Below are 14,967 nucleotides of genomic sequence, written 5' to 3'. Positions count from 1 at the left end.
CTCTGTGGTAGAAAAGCTGCTACTGGGTAATGGGTGTGTGGAGTATAAAGGCACCTGCATCAAGGAGAACAAGCTGGCCTAGAGCAGGAAGCTTGAACCCTGGTGGGGTAGGAAAGACAATCTCATTGTGGAAAGAGTAGGAAAAGCAAATGGAAAGTGGTCACATACAAGAAGAACTGATCGAATTACTAACTGTATTAAAGATAATGGGAGAAGGGAGGGACAAATATGGAGAGGGAGAAAAGGAGAATGAACCCTCTGATACTGGATAGAAATGGAGATATTGGGGTAAACTAATGGTTTTCAACATACATAGCTGGACACAGAACTAGAGATGTAAACTGTGCATACGTACATATAAAAACACACATACATACATATGCATATTCCCTATCTCTGTACACTAGGAGGAGTGTAACCACAATTACAATCAGCACGCCTTATGCCAGATCCTGGTTTCTAAATAACATTCTTCACTAAAAGGAACCAGGATTTCCTGGAGAAACTGTCAACTTCAGGGTTGTGAAAGGAAAAGTACAATAGGAGTTTGGAATATCTTGCTATGTCAAAAAGAAGAAAATGTTCAAATAAGGACAGGAACATGGCAAAAAGACAAAGAAGTCATCTTGAACAAGGTACTAGGGGCCAAATCTAGGACATTTACCATCAAAAGAAATAACAATGCAAAAGTGAACCCAATGCATTAAATAGAAACCATGAGTCCAAACTGACAAATATATCAATAATTGAAAGTCTGATGAGTAACAAGATGTTTACATACTTTAAAGTATCTTCCTCATAAAATTTACTAATTACAAAGAAGAAAAAGTACAGCAGACAAGGCAGGCAGTCACCACCTAAATTTTGGTCAAATTAAACATTGTAGTTAAGGGGCAGAACAAAATCATGTGCCAACTGCGGAGACAGGACAAGAGCACAGAATCACCTTCCATGGAATTCCTGGCAAGGATGCAAACCTGGATTGAGTAATGATGAAACATCAAACAAATCCCAACATGAGGGACATTCTATAACTAGTCTATAATCTTCCATACTCTTAAGGAAGTCGAGGAAAGACTGAGGAACTACTCATGACTGAAGAGGTTAAAGAGACATGACTATCAAAAGCAATACAGGATTCAGGAAATGATCACTTTGCTAAAAAAAAAATAAGTGGGGCAACTTGGGAAATTCAAGTGGGCTCTGAGGCAATGACTGTACTAATATTAACTTCCTGATTTTAATGGTCATACTGGGGTTATATAGGAGAATGTCCTTATGTGTAGAAAACACCGATATTTATAGGTGAAGAAGAATCATGTCTTCAACTTACTCTCAAAAGGTTCAGGGAAAAATAGCTCTTTGTAGTCTTAAAATAATAAATATTAAAATATGCCACAGCTCCTTCAACTTACTAACGGTAGAGTCAAACCTTCTCAGGGCCCAAATACTGGAGTTAAAACATCCTACTTCACTTACGGTACAAAGAAGAATGAAGACCCTACCTTTTCCCCCTTGCAAATTGTTACTCATTATGGCTAATAGCTTCAAAGAATTATCAAGCAGCCAATTGTGCTCAGTGACCTAGATAATCTAGCTTCCCAACCAGTATGCCCAGTGCCCTGCTAGAAAAGTAGGCATCACAGAATCCTTGATGCCACAAGCCACTGGGTGACTAGACAAAGCTTAGCATAACTTTAGTACAAGATTTTTATTTCTTATATAATATTATTTTCTATGTGTGCTACATTGTGAAAAAACATAAAAAATAATGCCATAGAGTATACCAGATACCTGAAGGTTCAACGCATATTCTTCACCCCATCCCTCAAGAAAGCAATGAAACTATTTTGCTCTGGAACAGTCACAGATGCTGGTTAAGTACGATTTGGCTACTAGACAGGAGCACTTAATGTCACCTTAATAAAAGCACTGAAACAACAGATCAGCCATTAAAAAATACAGTTTATTTACCTGTTGAATTAAAGAGGATTATATAAAAGGACTCATCTGTTTCTGGGATATCATCTTCCTTAATGAATACAGATATCCTCTGCTCTCTATTTCCAACCTCGAAAACAAGCGTTTCTCCTTCAACAGGAACAAAGTCTCCCTCTCTGGCAGTAGCCTCCCCATCCATCGTAGCATACTGGACCATGCAGGCAACATCAACAGATCCATTTCTGAGAACTGTAAAGTTAGCCGACTCACCTTCCTGAACTCTCACTACACGAGGTTCTGAAATATTCATAAACAAAAGAAGGAACATATGAGTTCTTTATATTCTATCTATGTAATTTCCGGTTATGTTTCTTCCTGTCCCCATAAGAAATGCCCTCCAATGTGTCTTTGCTTAAAGACTTATCTCTGGTCCCAAATCCTACATGAGGCCTCCTTTGATTACTTCTGGTCAATGGCCTTCCTCTTGCCCTAAATCCTACAGAATCCATTATCTTCAAAACCCAGTTTGTTAGTAACTTACATACGATCTGAAATCCTCCGTCTACTATTTCATACACCTCATTTCCAAATTTAAACTGTAAATTCCTTGAGAAAAGGCCCAGATATCTTACTTTTAATTCTACCACAGCAGTTAGCAGAAGGCTGAACTAAGGATGAATTAATTAAGTACATAGTAACCAAAGATTAAGAATATGAATCAGTAAAATGCAAGAGGTTTAAAAGATTCCTGCATTTGTAAATTGCACATCTTGCAAAAAGGGCTTAAGGAGTATTTAGACACCAATTAAATCTCACAAGTAAAACTAAAAGATGTCTTAAGTGCCAAAAGACAGTTCTAAAAAAACCATTAAAGTGGCCCCCCAAAAAAGGAGTAACTGTGATTTACATGTCCGTTCAATGTTAGTTACTATAGTACGTGATCATTCATTAGGTGCAATGCCCAGGACCTGAATTGGCTATACTGTGGATTGGAAGAGGTCATGTGGAAGAGTACTCATTTTTGCACAAAGGAAAGAAAATATCTTGAAATTTAAAGGTAGGGGAGAACATGGCTAACAAAACAGTGATATTTTTTTCCTTCAGAAGATGTTTAAAAATATTTGTTAAAACATCAAAAAAGTCAAATAATGATCATTCCAACAAATCATAGAATAATACTTAAACAAGCATCAATTGTGCTTTATCAAAAATGTTCAGTTAAAAAGTAATTGAAAATGCATACACATACTGTTCAAGAAAGATGCAAACTCACTAAAAAACAATAACAATACCACCTGCAAAATAAATGGGGTCATCATTTCTTCTAATCCTCAGAGTCGCTGTAGTCTTATTTCCTATTTTAGCTCCTCCAGTGGCATTAAGTAGAGTAATGGTAAATTCCTCCATTTCCTCTGGAATCTTTTGAAAAACGTTACACATGTTTTAAGTCAGATGATTTGTACAAATAATATCATTATATAGGGTCCGGCAGAAGTAACGCCTGCGTGAATGTGGTTGGTAGGGTAATAAAATAGGTGTAATAATTTATAGTTTTAATTTGAACATTTCACTTAAAATGTCATGTGGTGTGCTTGAGTTTGATATTTTTATGTTACAGAATTGCATGCTTATGATTTTGTAATAAAAGATTTTGTAATAAAAAGGGGTGTTATTTATGCTGGACCCTATATATTCCTAAATTATTTTTATCTTTTTAAAAACATACAGCTCAACTGATAACAGCTAATCTAGATTTCCATTTCTGAGGAAGAACCACCCAAAATCATTCAAGTAGAATTTAGGCCCCATCCCCAGAATCTTCATGTGCATTCAGCCAGTCACTTTATTTCGACTCACTACAAAATTTAATGTAAATAGATATTTTGCCTTATGCAAGCTAAAAATAAAAATATTACATATTATTCTTTACACAAATGGGATATTTGTTGTTTATAAGGAAGAAATAGAATGGCAAAATAACTTTTGGACATATTTAGAACTGAGTTTGTAATAGTAACAAAAGCTCAGCTAGCTCTCAAAGGCCACTTACAAACACCACTTAAGTTTCACTCAAGTGTGTCATAAAGACCTCATTCCCACATCCCACCAATATGAGGCTGCCCACATGGCAGAGCCTATTTGAATCCCCAGGGGGACCCTGTTTCTCTTTTGCCTCATCCATAGGAGCTAGACTTCACATCGTAAGAGCACTGGATTTTGTCTCTTATGAGGCAAGTTGGAAGTAAAGGAGATAGGCTGTCCCAGCTGTTCTAAATGCAATTCCCCTCGGAAAGGTCTACTCCCAGTGTTACTGAGTTCTTTCTCTTCATCGTCAGTAAGATGAACACCACGCTAAACCCACCATGATCCCTCTGGTCCACAGTTCTGATTCTGCGGGTGCTACTACAGGATAGTTAGTAGATGGCACCATGGCACCCTTGTTTTCAAAGAACCTAAGCACAGGCAAGCACTTCACCTCTCCCCCAAATGTGGATCCCTGATACGTGACACCTACACAGTGTCACTGGCCACTGTTCTAAGAATGCCTTCAGGAAAACCAAAAAGACTATTTCCCTTTCGGCTTATACTAATACATGATCATACTTGAGTTCTTTATGAATATACTCCCAACAAGATATATTATCAGACATTTAATCATTAAGAAAATGTCATTAAGCAATGACAACAAGAGAATTATATATGTGACACTTACCTCATCAGGAAGGGAGTAAATAGTGATATTTTTTGAAAATTCCTGATCACCAAAGAAAACAGTTCCTTGGACAGGAAATACATCTTGTGTAAAGTCTGGACTAACCACCCAGGATACACTAACATCACCAAAATTGCCTCGATTTCTTATTAAACCATAAACAGCTGTAAAATAAAAGTGTATATAATATATGTGAGTATATATTAATTTTAAAATGATGAGTAAAGAACCTGCTCAAAAAAGCAAAAGTAAAAATAAGACCTCTTTTTGATAAAAGCCAATTATCTGCTTAGTCTCCAAGGTACATGTAGAAGTGCCTTCGCCTAGTCATCACTTTGTAGGCACTCGGGTGATAAAACAAATGGGCTCAATCATGTCTATCCCAGTTGGGACTGCAAAAGTCATTCAGCATTCAGAACAGAATGCTGATTAATTAGATACATCTACCACAAAGTCTTATAAGGATATTTGCTAACATTTCCAGCTAGAGGAAGCTGCATACTCAAAAGTGATTTTCTTACTCAGAAAAAGTGCTCTAAAAATAAACTACATCTCATTTCAGAGCACTGCAATAGTTCCCTAGCAGTTACTCTGTTTTAAAATCTTTTCTATTTGATTCAATTCATTCCTGAGTATCTGAATTCCACCACATATGGTTAATTGAAATCAAAATATAACTGAAATCATCAATATCATCACAATACTATGTACTAAACAAAAACAGCCATCTTAAATATGATTTTTAAAATACCAATTTCAGCACTTCATGTCATTTCTAAGACAAAGAAATAAAAATAACTATCTGCTAAAGAAATGAATTTAAAAATTATTAATTTCCTTTTCAGTAAACACTAATAGAATATAAAAAGCAAAATAAATTACCACTATAGGTATCGTCTCCTTTACTTTCATTTATTGTAACAATTAGATCTTCAGAAACAAATTCTATAATCCCATGAGGATCATCGTTTTTCAGAATTGTTATATTGACAACGGTAGCACTTCCCAACTTGCTTTCCCGTTCACCATGGCTGCTGAGGACCACCCAATAGTGTTCATCCAACTAAAAGGAACATGTCAAATTACAAAAAATGCAAATCTGAAGTTTTCAAAGCAAGCAAAAAATATATATATATATTCAAGGATATTAATACAGTCAATTTTTTAGAAACACATAACTCACTCAAAGGACAAAAGAGTTGATATGATTCCTTAAAAAAGTTTCAACATTCTCCGATCGATTAAGAAAAGACACCAGATATAAGTGTACATAACCCAGAAGGGAAAAGATAAACAATGACACTACTTTAAAATGGTAAGAAGACTAGACCTTATCTCACTGATGACATAGTCATTTAAACTAATGAGTAAAAAAATAAAGTTATTTAAAAGCTACACAAGCACTCATGTGTAAGCACATGGAACTATGCCTGCTCCCCTTAATATAAAACTTAAATTTATTTCCTTTTAAAAAAGTAATTTTCAGAAAAACTTCAGTTCAAAACCATAGCATTAAAAGTTGCAGTCAATGCAGATGACGTATAATAAGACACAGAACTAAAAGGTGATGAAAACTGATCACACACCCAAAGTTTTGTATTGTTCAGTATTTCTTTTTGTAGGACAAACATACATCATTCAAATTGAGATTTTTTACTCTGTTCTTTAAGCATTTTTTTCTTTTTCAACCACAAGTACTTCTCAATCCACTCTAGCCCACTTCCTTTCCTGTGTCTCTTGTCAATGTCAACAATATTTGCATTTAATAATATACTAGATACTATCAACTTTCCACAAAAGCACAAGGGAAAAATTAAAGTCCTGTACCTCTGGTATCCCATCCAATCTTGTTAGCAAGGTGATTACAATTTCCCTTTCCCCGGGTTTAAATTCCAGGACCCCTGTGTTTCCATAGAATTCATTGCTATCTCTTGGCTCTACCCAGTAGCGTAGAAACTGCTTAACAAGGGCTCCCCTGGATCGAGTGATGTGGAGCTCTACAGATTCTCCCTCCTTAAAAAAAATCCACAAAAATTCAAGTCTATTACAGTTCTCTGAAGTTCTGAGTACAGAATAGATTGAAGTTTCTTTCAACTTACTTGTATAATGTAGGGTCCTCTGGAAGCAGGAGAAAATTCAAAAATTCCCCCAGGATCATCATTTTCCAAAATAATAAGGTCACGGCTGGTATACCCAGATTTCAGCACTTGATTTTCCACGTTGACCCTGAAGAAATCAGAGGGGAAAAAGACGCCCACTACCTATAGTCTTACTTCTGAATTTTAAAGGGTTGTTAGGTAATATTTACAACACTTTCAGATAATGACTATAAAAGTTATTAGGAGTTTAAATAACTTAAATTGAACTTAAGCATATTAAAATCACTTGAGAAAAACAGTTTTACCCATAACACTTATGGGAAAACTTCTATTTCTGAATTCATTGTATCCTTTATATTTGACTGAAACCAAACACTGCATATGTACACCAACAATATAGTAACCAAAGGTTGTAAATATATTGCAGTCTTATTAAGTACCAAATTTACAGATTTGTTTCCGGTTTTAGAAAAACTAATTTGTAAGATTAAAAATATATGTAACTAAAATTGTTTTAAATTTACATACACTTGAATATCTTTTAAAATTCATCACCTAAGACTATACTAACTGAATAAAAGTTGGGTAACTATGTGGATGCATAGATCAAAGAGGAAAAACATTTTCCCTTTTTGTGATTATATTTTAGAAATCTTCTTTGACCTTTCATATGTCCCTATTCACTTCAATTTTAATCTCATGCATTAAAGGTAGTCCATATAAAAATGGAATCAAATGGATCTTAAATGCATCACATGTTATAACAATTCCTATACATATCTCAAAAGAACATATTAAAACAGATGTTTTTTATTTCTGGTTTTTATGTTCAGTGTATAATTAGAATGATCAAAGGGACTGAGACTACAAGGCTCTGAGAGTTTAAAAACCTGCGTGCTGTTTGAGAATTCTCATTCCTGCAAGCTGCTCTAAACCTTTCCAAATGTCACTTTCTATTGAACCACAAAGTACTCTTGAACAGACTTCAGGATCACAATGAAGCCACAATTAATATGTAGAAAGGACAGCTCATTTCCTATGTAATAGAGAATCTGAATTCACATCCTTTCCTCACTTTTGGAAACTTGACAACCAATATCTCTCATACTAGTGGCCACAGAAGGGATAAGCCCAAACAATAGGACAGTTGTGTGTTATATTGTTAATGCAGTCATATGATTTTCAAAGCAAATTTTCCCATATTTCATTCACATCAATATTTTATTCATTAAAATTAAATAAATTTAATTTAATGTTTCTTTAATTTTAATTAATAAGCTAGGAGACAAGAAAACAGGATTACAATACAAAATATAAAAACCCATTTGGAACATTACACAAAGTTTTTTTTAACTTTTCAAAAATATGCTACTCAAGTAAAAAGCAAGTTTTTCAAAAAGCTCTTTATTCAGCTGAAAAAATATAGGCAGAAACTGCTTGGATACAAACCAGTGAAAGAGATGAGAGTTTTGATTACAAATTCTCTGTTAAACAAACTACAGGATTCATTCAAGATGTTAAGTGAGAATTTCACAAACACAGCACATTAACTTTTCCCTACACCATGTGTAAACTGTAAGTTAAAAATTTTAATTCCTCATATGTAAATACATTAATTGTCAAACTTTTAATCAGATTATCTTAAATGCATTCATAATCTAAAATGCAGAGGAAAAGACTTACTATAAGCTGCGCTTATCATTGAGAAATGACAGTACACACAAGGCATGCACAGGCAGGTGGACAGGCAGCATTTCTCAAGACCTGTGGTCATGCAGAACAGCAGCTGTCTCCACAACAATGGCTTGCAAAGCAAAATGTTGAATCACAGAAACCAGGAATTATCTTGTACACTTACCCGAAATACACGACAAACCTTTCAGTTTCTACTCTGTCAACACATAAAGAAGTGTGGGAAGGTGGGAAGGGGAAAAGGGAGACTGAGATCATTTGCCAAAATCTGACTAATATTGCTAGAAACTTAGAAAGGCAAGGTAAAAATAAAGTTAAAGAAAGTCTTTCTTCATGTCTCCCCCCCCACACAAGCTAGTAATGTGCACTTTATGGGAACTCTACACACTGGGTTCTTTGCTATTGACAAATGCTAGCAAGGGGTTTGGCAGTTCCCACTTAGAGAAGATGACCCCATGGCCGGCCAGCACGCAGGACCCATTGAAGACATTCCTTTCCAGGCCTGCTCCAAGGCACCGGGGCCTGCCAAGCACTGTGCATGCTTACAAACCACAGCAGCTGAGCAAATTTCATTCAGCCCAGCTTATAATTGCTGAGCAGCTTTAATTAGGTTTAAAAAAAATGAAAACCTCTATCCTCAGATCTAAAGCCTGTTGTGCTCGGAAAAAAACAAAAACTCTACAAGCAGACAAAAATATAGCTCTCATCATTTACAAGAAGCCATATCATTGTATCATTTAACCATGACAAATATTACTTAAATATAACTTTGTACCAGGAAATTTAAACACTTTTCCAAATCCCCAATGTAGTACATTTTCAAATAGCATTGAAAAACACATGTCAAAATACACAGACCTATTGCTTCACTTTTAAAGTCAAATGACACTATAAATAAGGGTTTATATAGCACATATATTGAAATTTTAAAAATAAATTGGCATAAAATTGGTTACTGACTTGGGGAAAAGTAAACAATAAAATATTTTTAACTGGTATGGCATTAAAATCATTACAAATTGTTCAATACCAGGAAAACTCTTACCTATAGTTGCAATACAGAAAATATGCATTTAAATTTCTCATTAAAACTATAGACTATAAATACAATTGTATTATTTTTTGTTGCAACATTATATTGCAACTTACTGTAATCATACATACTAGCATTCATTCATTCTAGTCTTTTGAGAAATTTGCATATCGGAAATGGAAGGGGTTTTTTTTGGAAGTTTTGATAAAATATATTATTTCAAATCACATATTTTATTTTCACATTTATTTAATGAAACACAAATGTATCTTGGACACTCAAATGTAATTAAATCCTTCTCGTTCATGCACAACTGAGATAATACAAGTATGCATTAGCTACTATTTGAATTAAAACATTTTAGTATAAATTGAACAAATGTCCTCTATTTCAAAAGAGACAAGCATAATGATTTCTGAAACTCTGTACCCCACTATTTCTATTTCCTTATGAACTATTTTTTACCCATAGAAAAGAAAAAGAAAAAACATAAAAATTATATTTAATTAATTTCAAAAGTTTTTATGATTAGGTTAAAAATAACTAACTATCTTGAAAGAATATAAAGAATAGCCACTATGAACTTGTAGAGGTAAAATTTAAATTATTCTCCAAACATTTAGTCCAGAGCAGGAACTCAGCTGAATTCACAAGTTTCTAAGGATTGCTACATTTTTTATTTATAATTAAGGTTCATTTTTCTTTAGCTTTTTAAAAGGTTATCCATTGCTTTAGTAAAGTACTCAAAACCAGCTTAAAGAAAAAGCACATAAGTAAAAAAAAATTATGATTTTCAGTTTACATTTCACTAATTTTTTCATAAGAAATATCTTTGCTTAAGATTTAATGTAAAATATGTTAAACCCACAAGCCATTTAGACAGCATATTTTATATTTGTTTTGTTTGTTTTGTTTTTGTTTGATTTTACTTTTTAAAGTAAGCATAATATGGTTGTGAAAACAAAGCAAATGAATAGCAGACATTGAATCAATTTGTTCCCTATATTCTGTATTTTTCTTTCTCATAAAAAAAACAAATACTCATCAGGTTTATGAAATGTGTTTACATAAAACACCCTCAAAGAAAAACCTCTAACAGGCTAATAGTAAAGTATAGAGAGGAACAGGGGTCACATAAAATAATTACTACTTTAATCTTGATTAATATAGTCTAAAATAATGCCTATTAAATTTATCTGTAAATTTTACTGCTTTAAAAATATGAATTTTTCAAAACCCTCAAGTCACATTAACTTTAATATGTTAACAACTTTCATATAAAGAGAACCGTAGTAAATATACTTCTTTTTGACTTCTGTTAGTTATTGATGTAAATAACTAACAACAATTAAACACAATTTTTTTCATTTTTGGAAAGGTTTTCTGGGTTATTTAAAATATCTCTATGATGACTGTGATCTTTTCATTATATAAACTACCCACAGAGAAATGTTAAGTGAACCCTTATTATTAAGGAAAAATAACCATTAAGTTTGCATTATTTTTGATTCTCTGAAATACAAGTATTATTGAAGGTTTAAACTCCATGAAAAAAAAAAGAATTTCATTACATGCAGATTAACAGCGTCTTTTAAATCACTCAAAAGAGCTCTATTCCTCTCCCCTGTTGCAAACAAAAGGAGCGGGGCTGTTTGTTTAACCTAATATTCTAGATTTGTTGCTGTCTATTTTTTAATACAACAACATATTAGCTATGCTTAAGATTTATCTTAAACTTTCTATAAATTCTCTGTGAAATCTTTCCTCACAATGAATAGCAGAGTAAAAGTTCACAAAGTCAAAACAGTCACAGTCTAACCAGAGGCCAAACAATGGAATAGTCAGAGACCCGGCAGAACATTCTCTCTTAGATTTTTTCTTTTTACTCTATATGGAATAAAGAATTACAACAAAAAACAAAATTATTCCTGAGTATTCAAAAATACAAATATCACTAAGCAATCGATACCTAAATGGGTCATTACCTGTCTAGGGAAAGTGTTACCGTCTCATTCATTTCCGGTACGTCATCAGCCTTGACAGTGATGTTGATCGTTGTGTCACTTTGCCCAGATAAAAATACAACAGAGCCATTAAAGGGACCTATATCGTCCAGGGTCACTGCTTTTGAATTAAAGCCAGAGGGCTTCAAACTCCAATAGACAGTAGCCTGGCCATCAGTTCCATCCCGATGTAAGGGAATGTATACCTTATGAAAACAAAACAATTTCCTACATGGTCACAAATTATATAAGCTTTTCAGTGATCATGTTCACTGAAATATATGTGAATATATGTATTAGTCTGAATGGAAAAGTGAACCATTAAATAACATTAAAAACGTTAGCATAAGCCTTTCTTTATGCTTATAAATCATTTGATAGAATTATATTTATTAGTTTTTGTTAATCAAATTCATAAAATTGTCCCCCACCAAAAAACATACCTAACTAGGGATAGCTAAACAAAAACACAAATATTAAAAAATAAACAGAGTGCTAAAAAAAATAGAACAATTTGGCTGAAGAGTAAATTTCCATCTGAGGTTCTCTAAAAAGAAAAACTGAATTAATGTAATGTCGCAATATAAACAAAAATAAATCTTTGTCCTTACAATGGGAAAAATATGTTATGTAAAATGAATCCTAAAGTGCTAAGGGGCAATATAAGAAAACAATAATATAAGTAACAATATGAAATGTCTCTAACCAATATAATAATATTGCACTACAATATAATGCAGTGCAAACAAAAACAGATTTTCAAATCATGGCCCTGGATTACTTGGGCAAGTCACTTAACTTTTCCGACCTCAATTTCCACATGCAAACTGAAGTTAGTGGTTTCCTGTTTGGCAAGTTTGTAGTGAGGATTAGGGTACCTCTCCAGAGTAGGAGCTAAATAAATGGAAGTTATTAAAATAATTCTGAAATGAAGTGTATCTGGTAGTTTAAGTGTACTACACATTAAATATACATATAATAAAAGGGCACTGTAGATCATGAAGAAGTTTAATATATAAAAACAAATACTTAATTGTAAATACACTATTCTTTTTACACTCCTAAATAAGGTATCTTCTTTGCTTTTTGACCTTTAATACCTCCCATCTTAAGGGGGAAAAAAAGGAAGACATTTACCTCACTGAAAATTTTGCTAATCTGGCTAGCAGTGGTCAGGGCTGGAGGCTACAGAGCAGAGATTCCTAGGGAAGACAAAGTGTAACAGAGGGCTGCACCAGAGGGAGTGGGCGTGGTCCAGGCTATAGATGGGACAAAGAGAACAAAGGGAAACACTTTTTCTACTGTTTCCCAGGAGGGGAGGAATGGGGCCCAAAACTTTTCCCCAAAGCTAATTTCCCTCAAGAGAAAAATATAAAATGGTAAACTTACAGCTTTGTAAGACAAATGAATAAAAACAATGCACACTAAGAGGAAGCTAAATCCTTTTTAGATTTTTTCTACTTTTTTAAAAGAAAAATATTTTTAAAATCTTGAAAATAGAGCTTCTCTGCTAATATACATATGAATCAAAGGTACAAACAAAGAAAATTTTGGTCACCATATTTTGACATGAGGCTTTGATATCATAAACTGCTTTCCTCATTCCTGATCTGAACCTCAAACCAGTTTAAAGCATATGCAAGTGTGAGAGACTTGGATAGGGTCTTAGAGACAAGCTATGATTCAGGGAATGCTAGGGATGAAGGTCACCAGACAGATGGTGAGAAAATTCAACCAGAGTAGGGGGTGCAAGGAGGGTGCTATATATATATGCACATGCTTTTATGTCAGCGTGGGGTGCAGGTGTATGAGTATTTCCCCACATATACATATAATACAGAATTCCTAAGATTAGCCATTCTAAAACCTTATCACCATCATCTCCACTACCAAGCATAGTATCTCAGTCCTGTGGTATACATGACTTACCCCTCCCCAAAAATTATGTTTTGGCTGTCACTCTATCAAATCTCGTAGCATTATCCAAAAGCAGCCAGACCAAAATATACTATTTTTGCTGTGAGCAAATAAAATGCTAATTTTGTTTTTATCAGATATGGCAAAAGATGGAATATCACACATTCATCAGTTACTTATTTCAAATTACATATTGAAGGCTGGCTGTAAATGGTGAAGCTATCACCATTTCACTATCTGTTAATTCTATATACTAATCCTATAAAAAAAATTAGTGTCTGTACATTATCTCAAACTCATTAGGCCCCAGTAATAAGAGAAAGCCTACTTACCACTTCAGCAGCAGAATCTTCTGGTTCATGTAAAATGATCGGAAGATTGCTAATAAAGCCAATTTCTCCATTTGCAATGTCTGGAGTAACCACTAATGAAATATTTCTGATTTCCCCAAATCTAGGACTGATAGGTGGGATTGGGGGATTTATGTTCACCAACTCCACTGTTTCCAACTATAATAAACAAACAAACAAACAAAAATGGAAATAACAATTTTTTAATGTCTTAATTGCAAGGAGCAACAAAGTAAATATGGATAAAGGCCACCAATCAATAACTTAGCAACTTCATTTTCTACATTGTTCATTCTTCTTCCTGTTTCAATGTCCTGCACCGGTTTCCTGAGCTCCTTCTGCCCCTCAGTTATTATTTCCCAGGGTTCTATCTAAGACCTTTATCTTATAATTTATACCCTCTCCCTACTAATGTTTGGATAGCTCCTTCAAATTTCAAACTTTCTAACCAACTGCCATTAAATACTGCATGAACATCACATAGAAACTTTGCAGATTAAATACCCCAAATCGAAACCACTCTCTGTTTCATGTCTCCTCACCACTACCATCACCGGCCCCGCCATCTGCTTTTCCTCCTTGTTACCTGTACCCAACTACCTTGACACGAAATATTAGAGAGTAGTCTGCATCTCCTTCCTCACTTCCACTGGTCCACACCTCTAATCAGTCACCCGGATCCTTCCTCTAGCAAAAAATAGTCACACTCAGATACATTCAAACTCCAATTATGACTTAACATGCTTTTATGTTTAAAGAAATGCAACACATGTGTAACATGTAGAGTCCCTGTCATTAATGAACATGACCACCAGAGTAACTTCCATAGTGTCCTGCTCACCCAGAATGGCCTCCTTTCATCATTTCACAAGTCCAAAGTGTACCCACTCTTAAAGAACAACTACATTTCCTTCTCTCCCATGAAGATTTCCTTGAATTCTCTAGCTTGTTTGATTCTATTTCTTTCTGAACTTCTATTGCTACTCTCACTGAACTCAGACCTCATTCTGATTCCATTATTGCTTGCTTATCATCATTATGGGTGTTCCAGACTTTCACTTCCCCAAAGGACCGTATAGTCCTTATGGGTCTATGTCTGTCTCAGCATTTCCCCAGTGTACGGTAGAGACCTGAAATGCAACAGCTACACAATGAGTATTTGCTGATTCATCTCTCCAGCACAAACCAAGCTCTGTAGGAGCCCTGATCTATCACAAAC

General features: G+C 34.3%; 1 protein-coding gene across 1 annotated transcript in view; it reads right to left on the bottom strand.

The window, feature by feature from the left end:
• ADGRV1 (adhesion G protein-coupled receptor V1) overlaps positions 1-14,967 on the bottom strand; it is a 519,907-nt gene that overhangs the window by 433,113 nt on the left and 71,827 nt on the right. The window contains exons 10-17 of the mRNA XM_053664484.1: positions 13,731-13,907; positions 11,464-11,687; positions 6,754-6,880; positions 6,482-6,667; positions 5,537-5,717; positions 4,655-4,818; positions 3,237-3,360; positions 1,975-2,238 (exon numbers count right to left, since the gene is read on the bottom strand). Of these exons, the coding sequence (XP_053520459.1) occupies positions 1,975-2,238; positions 3,237-3,360; positions 4,655-4,818; positions 5,537-5,717; positions 6,482-6,667; positions 6,754-6,880; positions 11,464-11,687; positions 13,731-13,907 (1,447 nt within the window). The remainder of the gene's footprint in view (positions 1-1,974; positions 2,239-3,236; positions 3,361-4,654; positions 4,819-5,536; positions 5,718-6,481; positions 6,668-6,753; positions 6,881-11,463; positions 11,688-13,730; positions 13,908-14,967) is intronic.

This window comes from Artibeus jamaicensis, unplaced genomic scaffold (genome assembly GCF_021234435.1).
Source record: "Artibeus jamaicensis isolate MK-2021 breed Jamaican fruit bat unplaced genomic scaffold, CSHL_Jam_final contig_373, whole genome shotgun sequence".
Taxonomy (NCBI): Eukaryota; Metazoa; Chordata; class Mammalia; order Chiroptera; family Phyllostomidae; genus Artibeus; species Artibeus jamaicensis.
This window is presented reverse-complemented; position numbering and strand designations above follow the sequence as displayed.